The 16,140-nt window shown below is 44.6% G+C and overlaps 1 protein-coding gene across 2 annotated transcripts; it reads left to right on the top strand.

Moving 5' to 3' along the window:
- Positions 1–1,814: 1,814 nt before the first annotated feature.
- On the top strand, positions 1,815–12,932 carry PRELID3A (PRELI domain containing 3A). Of its 2 annotated transcripts, none has more exons than XM_041477726.1 (6): positions 1,815–1,979; positions 4,369–4,537; positions 4,843–4,932; positions 5,682–5,752; positions 5,847–5,949; positions 11,205–12,932. In XM_041477726.1, exons 1-6 carry the CDS (start codon positions 1,948–1,950, stop codon positions 11,316–11,318), a joined length of 579 nt encoding a protein of 192 aa, XP_041333660.1. In that variant the 5' UTR covers positions 1,815–1,947; the 3' UTR covers positions 11,319–12,932. The 2 variants fall into 2 exon arrangements, with proteins under 2 accessions (XP_041333660.1, XP_041333661.1); XM_041477727.1 differs by lacking the exon at positions 1,815–1,979 and adding an exon at positions 2,018–2,270.
- Positions 12,933–16,140: the final 3,208 nt, after the last annotated feature.

Below are 16,140 nucleotides of genomic sequence, written 5' to 3'. Positions count from 1 at the left end.
CGGTCCTTTTGCTGACTCAAGGGTGCAGGTGAGTCAGCGGGGCACGGCTCAGCCCAGCCAGCATCACTGAGAAGGGCGGGTCTCCTGCTGCCAGGGCTGGCTTAGCCTGCAGTAATGTTCTACAAAGCCTGGAGGTAGGAAATAAGGAAACCTGTCTCCTAGTTTTGCCCCATTATGTAAGGCGTTTCATATCAATGTGTTTGCTGTAGAATGAGTCCGTGCAAAGTCCTCTAGGTGAACTCAGGCATTTGGCATTATCACTGTTAAGGAAACATCCCAGTCTGACCATTCACAAAACTCTGCCAGTCACATTCCCAAGGCCAGAGACTTTCACTGCTGGGACAAGAGCCCCTTTCCAGCAGGCAGCTCCAGTGCACCCACAGGTGCCCCACTTGACCCCCCTCACACAGTCAGGCCAGGTTTCCTTACTGGATCCACCCCACGTTCCTCATGGCAGAATCTCAAATGTCTCATTCCATAAAGCAATTTATTCATGGTGCAGTAACACAGAAACAGCCCCAGCTCGTGCCCCTGAGAAGGGACCCCAACAAAGGAACCCAAAGGAACCCCTAGCTTTTATACCCTCACAGTCCAAGCCACATGCAAATCTCGCTCTTACTCATGAATCTTTGCTCCTGCTGTGTCTCCCAGTGACCATTCACCTGGCTGACACCACCAAAGGGTTGGCAATTCATGGCCTCTTGTCTCAGGCTCCCACTGAGAGCTCCATCTCCATCTGCAGCTTGCAAACCGAGCTACTGCTCCACATGTATTCCTCAACAATGACTTCGTCCCTGGACACAGCCCTGCACATGATGTCCCTGGCTGCGTGTCACCTCCATGGCTGTTATTAGGGTATTTAATCAGAACTCCTGGTTTGATTAAACCAGAACGCTGGTAGCTCATGAATCCCAAAATCACAAAATGGGAAAGGAAGGGACCACAGTGGGTCATCGGGTCCAACCTCCCTGCTCAGCCAGGGTTATCCCAGAGCACATGGCACAGAGTTGCATCCAGACGGTGCTTGAATATCTCCAGCAAGGGAGACTCCACAGCCTCTCTGGGCAATCTGTTCCAGTGCTTGGTCACCCACACAGTAAACAAGTTCTTCCTCATATTTGGTTGGACAGAGCTTCCTGTGCATCCGTTTCTGCCCATTGCCTCTTGTCCTAATGCTTGGCACCACCGAGCAGAGCCTGGATCCATCCTCTGGGCACCCCCACTCTAAATAAACACATTGATAGGGTCCTGTTTCAGCCATCTCTCCTGGAGGCTGAACAGGCCTAGGTCGCTCAGCCCTTCCTCCCTCATGAGAGCGATGCTCCAACTCCTTCATCATATTTGCAGCTCTCCACCAGACCTGCTCCGGGAGCTCCATCTCTCCTTTGTACTGAGGGTCGGTTTCTGGGGATCAGGGGGAACAGTCAATGGTAATGCAGATCTGCTTTCTCAGGATGCACCTTTCCAGCGCGAACTGTATCAGGAGATTTAGGCTGGATATCAGGAAAAGGCTGGTTGAGCACTGGAACAGGCTCCCAGGAAAATGGCCACAGCACCAAGCCTGACAGAGTTCGAGAAGCGTTTGGATAACGCTGTCGGGCACACGGAGTGATTCCTGGGGCTGTCCTGTGCAGGGCTACGAATGGACTCGGACGATCCCTGCGAGCCGCTTCCAGCCCCGGACACGGACACCGGGCCCGGCTGCCGCACGCTCCTGCGCATGTGCGCTGCGCCGCCTCTTCCATGGGCGCGGGGGGCGGGGCGGTGACGCAGGCGCGTGACGCGCGCGCCGGCCCGGGCACGCCCCCCGCGCCCCTCCCGGCGGCCGCTCGCGCTCGCCGGGCCGGCGCGAGGCTGTCAGTCAGCCGGGCAGCGCCGCGCGCGCCGTCCTTCCCGCCGGGCTCTGAGGGACACAGCCGGGCTCTGAGGGACACAGCGCCGGCCGCCATGAAGATCTGGAGCTCGGAGCACGTGTTCGGGTGAGGAGGCCGGGCGGGGAGGGCCGGAGGGCGCGGCGGGACCCCGGCGCTTCACCGAGCCGGGCCATGAGGGGCGAGCCGGGTCCCGTCGGGGTGACGGCGGAAATGGGAATGCTGCGGGAGCGGCCGGAGGAGGAGGAGGGAGGCCGGGAACGGGCCTCGGTAGTGCCGGTCCTGCATCGTCTCGAGCTGCTTCCTGCGCGGCCAGACCCCGCGCCTGGGCTTCTCCTATCGGGAACAGCATTCCAACAGGATGGAGCGGTAGAGCTGGCCCCGCAGCGTGGTGGCTTGGTAAAGGGCTGGATGTTTAGGAAAAATAACTTTCACGTCACAAATAGAAATAAATCCCAAACTGCCGATGTAGCCTGTGATGTATTCCAAGAGGTGCGGGCAGAGTGACGGTGTCCCTTAGGCTCGGGTACTGCCGCTGTGTGCCCGGCAGCCAGCTCCCGTCCGTGTTCCCTCCATCAGTGCTTTCCGCATGGAACGCGGCGCTGGCCGCCCGCTTCCACCTCCGCCTAACGAGGAAGCAGCAGGGAGAAGGATCGGGGGTGTGTAGCGAGCTGTCCCGGGGAGCAGCAGGGAGAAGGATCGGGGGTGTGTAGCGAGCTGTCCCGGGGAGCTGGCGTGCAGGGCTCCGCAGCGCCCGTGCAGCTCTGGGAATGCCACCGCCGATGATTCCCCTGCTACAGGTGTTCCGAAAGTCTTGAGGCCCGAAGAGCACCGGGAGTGATAGTTCTTAAATTATTTACAAAATATCCCTGATGTGTTGCTCTGAATTTCTTTAATTACCTCAACACAACTGAATTGCTTGCACTGATGCAGGTACTCGGTGCTCTGCTTCAGCATTGGTCTGGTGTAAGTGAGCTGTGGTTTCTAGCAGGAAATATCAGGCAGAGGCTGCTCGAGCATGACACAACTCCCGAGTTTGAGATAAGTATCTGTCACTTAGGGAATGCAAAAGCTATTTTTATTTGACATTTTCTCTTCAAGTTCTGTATTAGAACATCCCCGTCTTATGGCGTAATGTGTGTGGGTGTAGGTAGTTCATTTGAATGGTTAATAAAATGTTGTTGTGCCTTATCAGATATCTGACTCAATCCCTTAGGGACATTTAACAGAATTTTGTCATTTTCAGTTTGTGTATCTTCTGTTGATGGAGGTGTAAAGTCACTAAAGATGGAACAAGGAACAATCCTCCAGCTCTCCTTCTGCTGCAGGAATTGAGGGCTCTTATTTCTCTTGCTTGCACCAGTAAAGCTTTCTGACACTTTTCTTGTTAGAAAAATAACTTATTTTTCCAACTTTCTGTTTGTTCTTGTAGTGCTGTACTGTCAGTGCCTTTCTGTACCAGTCTATTTTAAGACTAAAATAAAATCCATTTAGGGCCCCAAGTGCAACTGTTAAGTGCAAGTTGGCACCCCTAAGCCTTCTTAAGTTAGATACCAATTGTTGAATTTTTAAACATACCTTTAAAGGCTTTAAGGCTGTTATGTCAGGACAGTCAGTATTCTGAATATAGAAATAATTAGGGACAGAATTTCTCTGTTGGATCAAGTCCATGGTTTCTGTAGCCTCCTCTGTTTCAGAAGGAAATATGTGAAGTACCTCAAGAACTGTGTGGACAGCCTGGCCATGAGTAGCAGGACTGCTCCAATCCCAGGAATTTGAGGTTATCAAAATTTGTTTTATAAAAACAGTTCTGAGAGGAGTATCCATAACTGGAATTCATGCTAACAAACTGCTGGAAGCAGTAGTGTAGGTGCAGACATCAGGCTGTGAGCTGGTGGGGTTTCTAAAAATCTGTTTCTTTATTTTGAACTTCCCAATCATCCTTTTTTTTAGTAGAATTTAATTTCACTTTGCCTTTTTTTTTTTTGCTATAAGAAGGAGCAGAAGCTAGTGATGTCCTCTTTCATTTATTTGGTATACTTAGAGTTACAGAAAAATTTGTGGTGGAGTGGACTCCTGTAGGTCATGTAGTCTAGTCCTCTTCTCCAAGCAGGACAAGCTTAAGTGTTAGGTGAGATTGCTTTCCTGGTGGAGTTCTGGAATGAGCTGAGAGTTCCACCATTTCTGTGGGCACTGCTTGGAATGTCACTTGGAGCAGTGAGTGACTGTTGCCCCTTGCCTTCATTTTTCTTAGCCTTGTGGTAATAATTCCTTGCTTCAGTCTGGAGAGAAGAATTTAATTTTTCTTCTGTTTTTGTACCAATACTCTCTAATTGCCTTTCCAAGCATAACCAAGCATTCCAAAGGGACTTCTGGGAGCTCTGAAGCTGTACAGCCTGAACCATATAGCACAACCTATATTCTGATTTAGTACCGTGCGATTGCTTGCGATCCAGTACTAAATACTTAGAAATCCTCTCACCTCTTCCTTTCGCAGGCATCCCTGGGATACTGTGATCAAAGCTGCTATGAGGAAGTACCCCAACCCCATGAATCCATGTGTGGTAGGAGTAGATGTCCTCAACAGGAGCCTGGATAACCAGGGGAGGCTGCACAGTCACCGTCTTCTCAGCACGGAGTGGGGATTGCCCAGTATTGTCAAAGCGGTACATTTTTGCAGCCTTCCTTCTGTATTAAGGGTGTGATCCCTTTTATGTCATCCTGTCAATTGGAGCTGACTTCATAGTAAAAGCTGAAATTTGTGAATGTCTGTAAATGCCTTCCAGGCTGGTCTGTGCCATGCTCTGTGGCTGATACAATCTAGACAATGAAGTCTCACCACTGATCACACTCCTCTGATATCCATGAATTTGTATTTATTTGGGGTCACTGAGAACTTGGCATTTATGTGTTTTAAGGTTCTGTTTGTTTGTTGGATTTTGGTACTTAACATTTTTTTTTTCCCCTTTAGATATTAGGAACAAGTAGAACTCTGACTTACATAGAGGAGCATTCTGTGGTAGATCCAGTGGAAAAGAAGATGGAGCTTTGCTCAACTAATGTGAGTGGTGGCTTATGAAGTTTCTGTTAATTATTCTGGAAGTTGGATGTTTTGCTCTTAACATTTAGATTAGAAATGTATCTGTGTCTTTCATTGGAGGCAACAATTTACAGGTCTTAATCAATGTCTTAGATGACTCTTTTTCCCATCCCTTTTTTTTCTAATTTAAATACTTCATCATCAAACATTTGTGATTCCTGTTTTAATGTAAGATTATTTCTCAGAATGCATGTAAAATCATTTGACTTTTAGATGAATGTGTTCTGTCATTTTCAACTAAAGTTTTAATATGAAATGCCTTTTTTCATAGAATGTAAATGAAGCATTGTGCTACATTTTGGTATCCTGGTAACTCGTAAGTCTCAGATTTAACGTGGGGTTGTCTGTAGGAGAGCCTTGTCTCTGTACAAGAGGCCTTGTCCTTCCTGAGTATTAATTTTCTGTCTAGTCCAGGTGGTGCTATGGGGGTCTGGGAGATCCTCTCTTAATCGCTGGCCATAAATCAGACTCGACATTCAGAGAGAGCTGTTGGTGCTCTTCATGTGAATGGGAACTTTGATATAATGGGTCAAGGGTAGGAGAAGATGCATCACCCTTTATACGTCTTTTTATTGACTGTGTTCTGGGGTTTATATTCTGTGTACAGTATTTTGACATTAAATTGAGTGCTCTGCTATTGAGTAGTGCTGCTGATTACAGAAAAACGAAAGGTGGGAAGTGAGGACTTCAGCTCTGGTTTTGTTTTTAAGATTACGCTCACAAACTTGGTGTCTGTTGACGAGAGACTGGTTTACACACCTCATCCAGAAAACCCAGAAAAGTAAGTAGGGAAATCTGTGTGCATCTTTGTGTCTAGGAGACAGTTTGTTAGTCCAGTTCAGCTTAGGTGTTAACCTTTCTTTATTCCCTTACAGGACTGTGCTAACCCAAGAAGCAATTATTACTGTTAAAGGCATTAGCTTGAGCAGTTATCTGGAAAGCTTGATGGCAAACACAATATCTTCTAATGCCAGAAAGGTACGTCTTTGTTCTGTTTTCTCCCATTCTTCCTCATCCAATCACTCTTTCTTTTGAAATAGTAATTGTCAGTGGTGTGTGTTGAATGTTACATATAATTTCTCTAGATTTTGTGTGCAGTGTTTCAGTAGATTTTTTTATAGAACCTCAGCAATCTATTTCTAGGAGTTAGTGCTAGTAGAAAATGTAACTTCACTTTCAGTCTTTATAATGTGGATTTATCAGTTAATACCAGCATATTTTCTATGTTGTTTTTGTCAGTTGTTCCAGTTCGTATCCATTATTGAGCTGTCTCCTTGCCTTTGGCGAAAAGTAATTTAGTGTAAGCAGAAGCATATTCTTTAAGGAGGTGAGACTGTGCTGGCTCACCTGGGTAGCACTGCACTGACTGCTCTGTCCTGTGCTTGCTTCTTCTATTTTGCCTGCAGCCGTGGAGCTGCTCTTCAGCACAGGCAGAGCTATGGGAGTGCTTATTTTTGGGCACTTTGTCCTACAGTTCTTTGGGGAAGAAATGGAATTGCTAGAGAAGGACAGGCCTTGCTGCCTAAGAGCAGGATGAGTGCTGTTAGGAGTTTGAGATTATGTTCTGCATTGCTGGAGGGGTTCAGCACAGTGGGAACCTGGGCCAGGTAACTCCTACTACGCCAGAAATCCTGTGCTTTGGCCACCCCTTCATCCTTGTGAGGGATGCTCCTTGACCAAGCCAGTGTAAACCAACTTGGTAGGACCAACTAGATCAGAGAGGAGAAAGCCTCCTTTTCCACCCTTCTGTGTGCTTCTCCTAAGATGAGAGGAAAACATGTTAAAATCATGCGATGGGGAAGGAGAGATGGGTCATTTCTAGACACTGAAGAGTACCTTTACCTAGCTGGGTGCTCTCTGTTTGAAATGGAAGGTATTTCAGTTAAATTACAGTTCTGTTCTGATCCAGTTTCCATTTAAAAGTCTGTGTGGAATGTATATTCTTGAAAGAGAGGAACAAACCCTGGCTCACAACCAAATTTCAGGCTGACCCAGAGGTAGCAAAGCATTGTCTAGTTGGTTCGTGTGCCAGATCAAGTTAGGCACAATTAAAAATGCTGACAAAATTCCCCTTGAGGCATTGGTTACATTTACATGTCTCTTTTGAAATCAGAGAAACTGTAACTGTTTCTTGGTACCTGTTGGTGCCTGTGAGAGACCTCAATTTCTTTTAAGATTGTTCCTTTCTGCCATTTTCAAGGAACACACTGGCTTACAAGCTTCTCGCAAATCAGAGGATCTTCTTGTCCTGTGTATTTCACTGAAAAGTCTCTACAGATTTTGAACTTGGCAGGAATTTGTAATTGCTGTTACCAGCCCTTTCCTTGCTAACCAGTACCTACTGTGCTACTACTAGCTCTTCTTGCATGCTGTGCTGTGCCTCTGCACTCCAAACACCCCTCTTAAACTTCATGACAGTTACCAAAAAATGTTTTGTTGTTCTGAAGAAATAGGAATTATTGAGACTTTGCTCTGAGGTAGCAGTGGCAGCTTATTATTTTTAATTATTATTTTTAATGACGATGAAAAAATCATTTGCTGTTTGTTGTAAATCTTTTTGTGTTACTCTAGGGGTGGGATGCTATTGAGTGGATAATTCAAAATTCTGAAAGCGCTCTAAGCTAGCAGTTCTCCACACCTGCAGTTTGTACTAACTAGTGGTAATGCCAGCCTTCTTCTTGGTACAGCATTTCAGCTTTCTAGCAAATATCTGCATGGACTGTTGTGTGGGTTTCATAAATTACCCTGCATGTCTGTTTCACACACCTTGCATACAGGAATGGCAGACCTGATCCTTGCCCTGCAGCTGTGGAGGGTGAGCGTAGCCCCGTCCAGGCTGGATCCATGAACCCGTGCTTGTGCCACAGGGCAGCCAGCGTGCTGCAGCCATGCCTTGTGCCACAGTCTTGCTTATGGCTTGAAGACTGCAGACAACTAGGGATGTGAGGAGTCCCTCCACGGAGTGTTTGATCTGGTCTTAGTTTCTGAGATTTCAGTATACAAAGCTGGTGCCTAAAGAAATTAATAAATTGGCTAGTGAGTGGAATTGGCTTTATAAAAATGAAACAGAACTGCGTTCTTAGGATATAAAATTGATTTCTTGTAACAGAAATTGTTGCCTAACAGGGGTAATGTTTTGCGTAGCGGAATTGTATTTGCTTTTCTTCTGCCTGAGGAGTAGTGTTGCCCTTCTGAGGAAATCTGTGCAAAGCTTGAAGCTGTCAGGATGCCAGACTGTTGCTGTTTTTCATGGGTCTTGTAGTTATATTCATTTTGGTAGTGACATGTCCCTGCAGTTATATGACTATGAACAAATCTTGAGTTCAGGGTTGCGAGAACTGAGTGTATTTGCCTCTATGAGACCTCTGTGCAGATTGTTTTTCTTCCACTAGTCAGTGTAGCCTGTCCCTGTCATTCCTGTATTGGCTTCTGCTTCAACCAATAAGATTTCTTAAACAGAAAGAAATCCATTTTGCTGCTTCTCCTAGTTAAGAAAATTGGGCTTTTTACACTGCTTATTTTGAGAACCATGTATGCCATGAGTGTTTGCTTTTACGTTCTCATTCCACTAAGCTTTTATGGCTGTTTTTCTGGAAAACATCAACTACAAAGGCTCAGCACTTATCAGTCATTAAGCTCTACCAACAAATCTTCATATGCAGCGCTTGTTCTGCCAGCCACGTCATGCTGCTGACACCTGCAATAATGAATTACACAGCGTGCATGCCTGGGGATGAGTGTGCTTGCTTAATGACTGACTGCAGAACTTGTTGTACAGTATGACACTTTATAGATAGTCCTCTGTCAGATTTTTGCTTAGAACTGGGTAGTTTCATGGCACTTGGAGGCTTTGCATCTGGTTGAGATTTCTAACTTAATTTCCTGTGCAGAATGTTCCTGAAGTCTTCCTTGCCAAAATCATGAGTTTATTCTTAGCTGCAAAATATGGCATATAGTGTATGCAAGTCTAAGGAGATATACACAGATATGTACTCTCAAAAACTGGAGGAAGTATCTTGGTGCTCCAGTTGAATGTCATAGATTTTTAAAATTAATTTATCTCATCCACAGAGATACCAAGTAAGACACAATGATGTGTTGTTTCAAGTCAGGGCCTGAAAAGAATCTCAGTGTTTTTCTACTGATTGTTTTCTATGGCAAACAGGGTGTTTGACGTTCTGACAAGTCTTTTTTGAGCAATTTAACAATTGTAACATCCAAGCTGTTGCTGTCTCAGTTCTGTGTGCCTGTGCCACCTCAGAGAGGATATTTAAACTTGACTTTTAAAGGTCCAAATGCCTGCTTACTGAAAGATGATTCCCCCTCCCTGCCCCCCCACTTCTTCCTTAGTGAGCACTCAGTTAATTCACAGCTGGTTACAACTTGTTGCTGTGCAGTAGCTTCCCCATGTCTGGGTGCTTTTATTTGTCCTTTGCTGGCGTTCCCAGGTCTTGCACAGCCTGTGGAGAAGTTGGAAATTACTCCATGCTGAAGAACAGTCACTTTGGTGCTCAAATGGGAGGAGCTCAGAAGTTAAATCATCCCTTCTAAGGTTTTCTATCAGCAACCTGTACTTAAAGTGGACAATTTCAATCATGCTTTCTTGAATATTATTAGTATCTTTTAAAGGCATCTTTTGAACTAATTAACTTAGACATCCTAGTTCTTAAGGTAATTTGGGGTGGAGCTTAATCTCCCTTTCTGAGCCTTGACCAAGAGCTGAACACTTTATTGTGATACCTGGATGACTTTTCTCAGTTTAAGAACTGCCTGCCAGTGCAGAAGTAGCAATTAGTGTTTATTCTGTGAGTTCTGGAATATAGAAAACCCAAAGAGAAACCAAGTCAGTCCTTCACTGACCTTAATGAGTCATCTCAAGAGAGTCTTGAGATAACTGTGCTCCTATTCCCAGTAAAACTTAATTTCTTTTAATAGTTACACTTTGCACTCTGGATCTGGGCTTTTCATATTATTCCAGACTGATGTTTCTAGCCTGGCAGAAAAATCCTTGCAGTGTGTATGAGCTTTCTTCTGACATTCTTTTTCCTTAGGTTTTCAAAGCTGCTTATGCAGATTCTTGTTCATGCTTAGTAGTCTGTAAAGGACAGCAGCAGGTTCTGGACACTGTGATGTTTCTGTGCACTTTATCACCTTTAATGAATACAACAAAATTAGCACATCACAGTTTGGAACAAAACTGTGCAGAGGAGGCGTGCTTGTCCTTTCTGTCAATGTCTACATAAGGCTTGAACACTGACAATGGCTCTCCTGAGCATTTATGACTTTTTGGGCTCAAACCTATGTCTGCAGAATTCTAAACCTGGCCAGAGCCACGTGGCTCCCACTTACTGCTCTCCACTGTTTGTATTTCTTATTCTTAGTAGAGTAATAGAGGCGAATGTCTCTTGACTTCTCTCTAAGTCAAAAAAGGCCAGGTGTTCTCCTGGTCTGATCCCATCTGCTTGCTTTGACAAAAGCTGTTACTCTGAGCTTGCAGAGTTATAAAATCTTGACTTTTGTTTAGTTAAAATCTTTCTTGACTTCATTGTGCTGCTAGCTGCATCTTGTGGTCATTGGTGTGCAGCTGCTACAGAATCTTCTTCAGGTAAAAGGTTTTTGCCAGGCTTATTGCCCTGGGTTCTCCAGCTCTTACTGAAGCACTGGCTGTGGGTTCTGAGCTTGATATAAAATGTACAACTCTCAATTAGCCTGATTTAGCTGCTGAAAAGTTGCTGTGTACTAATGTAGAATTCAGTGTGAGTCCACTTCTGAACTCTTGATAGATATCAGATCACTTAGCTGCTACTTCAAAGAGTACTGGAAGATTTTCATTTTCCTGGATCTTCTCAAAAACTTTCTATGTAACTTGGCTAATAAAGCTGAGAACAGTACCTGGATTTTGCCAGGTAATATTTTGTAATATTCTTTGGGTGGTGAGAGCAGCAAACAGCAATTCTCTTAGGTAAGGAAACTTGACTGCTGAATTAGGCCTTGTGCTGCTGGGAGCTCACACCAGCATTGCATTTGCTTCTGGCTTAGGGGTGAAGCAAATGCCTTTGCAGTGACATTTCCATAAGATGCTAAGAAATTATCAATATAATCTGGTATCAAACTATGCAGAGCATGACATTGATTTTAAAACAAGTTTCATGTCTGACAGAGGAAGAACTATAGAAACATGAGCAGTGGTGGTGTGTCTGTTCTGATCCTAAATTCTGGTATTTTTCTGGCAGGGGCGGGATGCCCTGGAGTGGGTGATCAGCAAACTAAACACAGAACTAGAAGAGCTGAAGTCCACGCGCGAGGGGATCAAACCAGCTATGGCAGCAGCGTCCACGGAAAAATAAAGCCAAATATTTGGGTTCACCAAATAAAACCAAGTAACTGACAGAAAAGTCTAATTCTGCAGACTGCTCTGTAGAGCTCCCTCCCAAGGCTCATCTGCAGAGGTTTTGTCCATTTATAAGAATACCGGATCAGCAGAAAAGTAACCTCATCCATCATCTCCACAGCAAGCTCTTGTTGCCTACTGAAGTTTAAACTGACCTCCTGCAGATGCTCTTTTCATTTGAACAATTTATGTTTAACACTGGAAACAAAATATTTAGCACATTCAAAACAGCCTAAATGTACCTTTTCAAACAAAGGTTGAGGGCATGTTATATTTAAACCATCTCAAACTGAAAAGCTTGAAAAAAAAGCATGTATGGGATTAAGGGTTTTCTGTGTGAACTTTTGTTCTGTAAAGGGCTGATAGGTCCTAGAGCACTGAATTTTGTCTGGTTTGTAATCTGATAATGTCTTATGGCCAGTTAAAGGGAACTACATGAGTCAGAACATGATACTGTAGAATCTGATATTTATCTGGAGGATCATCTTGAAAGGCTACATCTTGTGTGGAACTAACTCTTCTTAGGTTGTTTAAAGGTGCTGCCTGAACATGACACACAGATACTTTACCTCTTAGATGTTTGTATCCAAACAAAGATAAAGTTTCTATTGATGTTAATAGCCTAAAAGAGTTTTTCTGGTGGGAACAAGGGTATAATTTATTTTCTTATTTATTAATTTGTCCTAGTTCCTCCCCTCCCTGTGGGGACAGGGGTAGTGATTACTGGAAGGTGCTGGAAAATACTTACTTATCTCTAAGAAGGGTATTTGTAGGCTGCTGGAATGAAGAGACCGTGCTGTTCCACGGGTCCTTGCTGTTCACATCACATCTTAACTGAGGGAGAAATTGATGCAATAACCAAAAGAGCTGAAATGAGAAATGAGCAGAAAATTTGAAATCCAAATGATAAGGTTTCATAAAGAGAAACTTAATTTCCTGAGTAAAGGAAACAAGAGTAGAAGAACCACAAACGGACTCTCATTTCTAAATGCTTTCTGTTAACAACTAACTGCCAGTGTAACTGGACCTTTTCAACTCTTTTCCACGTGGGCACAAAATGGTTTTAAAATCCTTTGAAATGCTTCTCATTATCTGGACAAATACTTCAATGACTGCAGAAACTTTCCTATTAAATATGCATAAAAATATATTGGTAATGACTCTAGCCTTGTCTGATGTTTACAGAATTGTCATGTTTGGTCCAGATGTAGTATATATATTTCTCTGTCAGAATCCTCTGTTAGGGCATTTTAACTTATTTCTTGGTGTGCGCACAAAGTGAAACAAGTGTTGCAAGGATGTTTACTTGTTCAAGTGGCAAGCATGTGCTCAGGAAGCTGTTAAAGAGCATGAGTAACTTCTGAAAAAATTGAAGAGTAAAATGTTGGTCACTGTTTTGATCTGATAATTTTAAACTGTTTGTAGCTTAAGGGAGTTTTCAGCATTCCTGTTCTGGTTGGTTTGAAAGTAAACTTTAATTTGGGTGTAACTAAATTACATGATCCTAATGAATAAACCTATTTTAAAAAATATGTCTATCGGTTGAAAGCAATTAAATGAATAGCAGATATTTACATTGTTCTTTTTATGTGGACTAAATTCCTTCCTATTTTGGAACAGAAACTTGGAGCTTAAAGCAGCCCATGTCTGGAAAATAAGATGGATGGCTTTGATGCAGGTCAGTTGTTGTCCCCTTTTCAGGAGTGATGTCACTTCCTGGGTGAGGAACACAGGAGGTGTTCTAGCTCCTGGTGTTGTTCTGCTAGGCAGGGGAGTGCAGCTGTGGCAGAGTTCTGCACAAAAAGAGGGAAAAGTTGGTGGCATGCGTACATTTGGAAACCTGCGCTGCAGCATTTCCATATGTCAGTTTCCTGGATTACTTTCTTGACACTTTGTTTCCTTCTTGCAGGAACTAATCCCTATCTGCTTCTGTTGCAGCATCTCCTTTCTGTTTTGTTCCTCACTGTTTTTGGGCTGCTTTCACTCCACCATTTCCTGCCACTTAGGAAGTATGTGGTTAAATGCTTGGTTTTCCAATCTGTCTGCCGCTCCACCTGCCAGGCATCAGCACCTTTCCTGCTTGTGCTCAGTCCTTTCCTGCTTTTCTCTAGGCTAAAGGAGGGCGGGGACGCTTTGGGTAGGAAAAAGACAAATTTCTTCTGGAGGCCTGTTCCATCACTTGGCTCCCTCTCATCTTAGGGGCAGGTGCCAGTTGTGCATCCATGGGATTATTGATCTTCCTGTGGCTGCTCATTTTGCCAGTGTGTGCAAAGGACCCTGCAGTGTGTCACACTGGAACCAGGCAGGCTCCAGAGTTCAGCAGATGAAGTGGTTCTTGATTTCCCATAAGCTTTCCTGGGCAGATTTTACTCTGCTCTCTGTCCTTATTGTTGGAGTATGGGGCTTCAATCCTTCTCCCTTGGCCATGTGACTGGTCAGATCGATGGGATCTGGTGGGGTCTCTAGCTGTCTGTGCTGTGTAAAACACTGATTTTGAAGCTTCTCAATTCCCATTCCAGTTCTTAGACTGTTATAGACTGAGTTGGCCCTTGAGGCAAAAAACCTCCTGCCTTTGGAATTGTTTATTTTCATTGCTCCCTAGAGAAATTCCCCCATCTTCTCTTTCTTTACTGGAAATGGCTAAAATATGTTTCTGAAGTTGGTTTTATGTCACATGCATTGGCTGAGGTGTCTCAAAGACAGAAAGCTGCATGAAAGGGAAAGTGTTAGGCTGCTTGTTGGAGCAGCAGAGCGCAGCTTTTTGGATTGCAGCAGAAGGAAAAGGGATATGTAGGAGGAAAAAAATGTGTAAATAGAAATGGTGTAAAGTCAGTGCTGATTTACTTGGAGGGATCTTGAAGTGCTGGGGGCCAAGCAGAAGAAAGCTCTGAGCTTGTAACCATGTTCATTAATAGGCATCAAGTGCCATCTTGAGTAAGAATTCTGCACTTTGAGGCTTGAAAGAGGAACTGAAATTGGGTTTTGTGAGTTGTGAGAGGGAGGTTGTGTACAGCAGTTGTTCAAGCTGCAGCTTGGTGTTTCTCAGCTGCTGGGTTGCAATCCAAGGGTGTGACGTGTAGGGAGGTGGTTGGATTTTAAGAATTTGTTGCCAGCACATCAGGTCTCCACACTGCATAAAAGTGTGGCTGCTCTCCCTGTCCCTACAGCTGCGTCACACACGCCTGCAGTGGAGGGAAGGAGCTGGGAAGAGCTGGTTCCTGACTGCAGGGGAAGCAGCGAGGGAAGACAGCAGCAGTGGTTCCCAGAGCGTGGCAAACTGGGCACGATGGTTCTTGGCCCTGAAGGATTTTAAGAGGTTGAAGATTCCACACTCGAAATAGACTGGCTTCTGGTTGATGTCTAATTTTTGTGCTGGTGCAAGCTCATGTTAGCAACAAAGGAATTGACTTAAGACAGTGTAGTCAAATGGCCTGGTATGTAATTAATTTGGTTTGTTTTGACTATCCTTTCTTTTTCTTAATTTGGCCTTGTGCCAGTGTGAGTCCTCCGTGCTCCCCCATGCTTCTTACTTCTTTTCTTCCATCAGGTCAGCAGGCATGCTGGAGGAAGGGTTATATTTGTTGGGACAACAGGCAATCCTACTGAAAGCTCCCATATTCTTGAAAGTTTTGCTCAAAGTAAGCAAAGGCATTGAGCTGCAGTGGGTGGTGTCAGGAACTGCTGCAGAGCTCAAACTGGGCACTGACAACGTAATAACCGAGCACTGAGTAAATGACCGGCCATGTTCCTTGATGAGACGCTTTTCATTCAAATCCTCAGGTGGAGCAGTGGTGGGTAGGCAACACCATTCCTGCTGCTGCACCTCCCTAGACTGAGAGCTGTGAAGGCCAGGGCTGTAAAGTGTCTATGACCTCTGTGGTGCTATCCAAAATAAATGCCATGTGCAGTTTAAAAAAACACTTCTGGGTGTGACTGTGGTAATATCTAACTCACTGTTGAATATCTGAGAAAGCTGCAGAAAAGCAATTTCCATTAGTCTGTGCTGGGTAGGCAGCAGGATCCAGTACCAGTCCCCCTGAGCTTGCTGTAAGCCACACACTGCTCAGAAGCTCTGCAGGGATCCTCTGGGCCTGGACTGGTAACTGCTTCATTTTGGGACTGGCAGCTGCTTCATTTTGCATTAGAACAGGAAAGACATGCCTAAAATCACTAGCCTTGACTTGTAAAGAAGACCTTGTTTATCTCATAAACTACCTTCTCACCCCACCAACACTACTTGCCACCTGTCAGAATCATGCAGGTTATGGGCTAAGCCTTTTAATCACAGCTCCAGGGAGCAGGTCATGCTTTCACTATGGATTTGTTCAGTGAGAAGGCATTTCTGTGAAACACAAGTCCTGTCCTTTTAATTTTCCTGCAGCTGAGGTGATTGAGGTATGATTCTCATTTTACTGGAAGGCACCTGCAAGTGAAATGATCAGGAAGGGCTCCTAATGTGGGGCCCTGCTGGTACAATACCTTCTCTTTTACTTCACTATAATTTTGTTTCTGACTGTGCTAAGATCTGCAGCAGCTAAAGCTCAGAGCTCTGCCTGGCCAAACAAATGTGGGACATGGCCTTGCCAGCTGTGCTCTGTAGGAAAAGGTGCCCGTGGTCTTAACAGTTCCCTCAAGAAAGTGAGAGCAAGGCAGTAATTTTAAAGAGCTTTTAATTAGTAATGCATGAACCAGAAATTGCATTTCAGTAACACATAACATGGAAACAAGCAGAAGACAATGCTGTGGCCTTTTGCTGTTAGAGCTGCTGCCCCTGGTGT

The sequence above is a fragment of the Pyrgilauda ruficollis genome, unplaced genomic scaffold (genome assembly GCF_017590135.1).
Source record: "Pyrgilauda ruficollis isolate IOZ18807 unplaced genomic scaffold, ASM1759013v1 scaffold41, whole genome shotgun sequence".
Classification (NCBI taxonomy): domain Eukaryota; kingdom Metazoa; phylum Chordata; class Aves; order Passeriformes; family Passeridae; genus Pyrgilauda; species Pyrgilauda ruficollis.
Note: the sequence above shows the minus strand (reverse complement) of the source record. Positions and strands in the feature narration are given on the sequence as shown.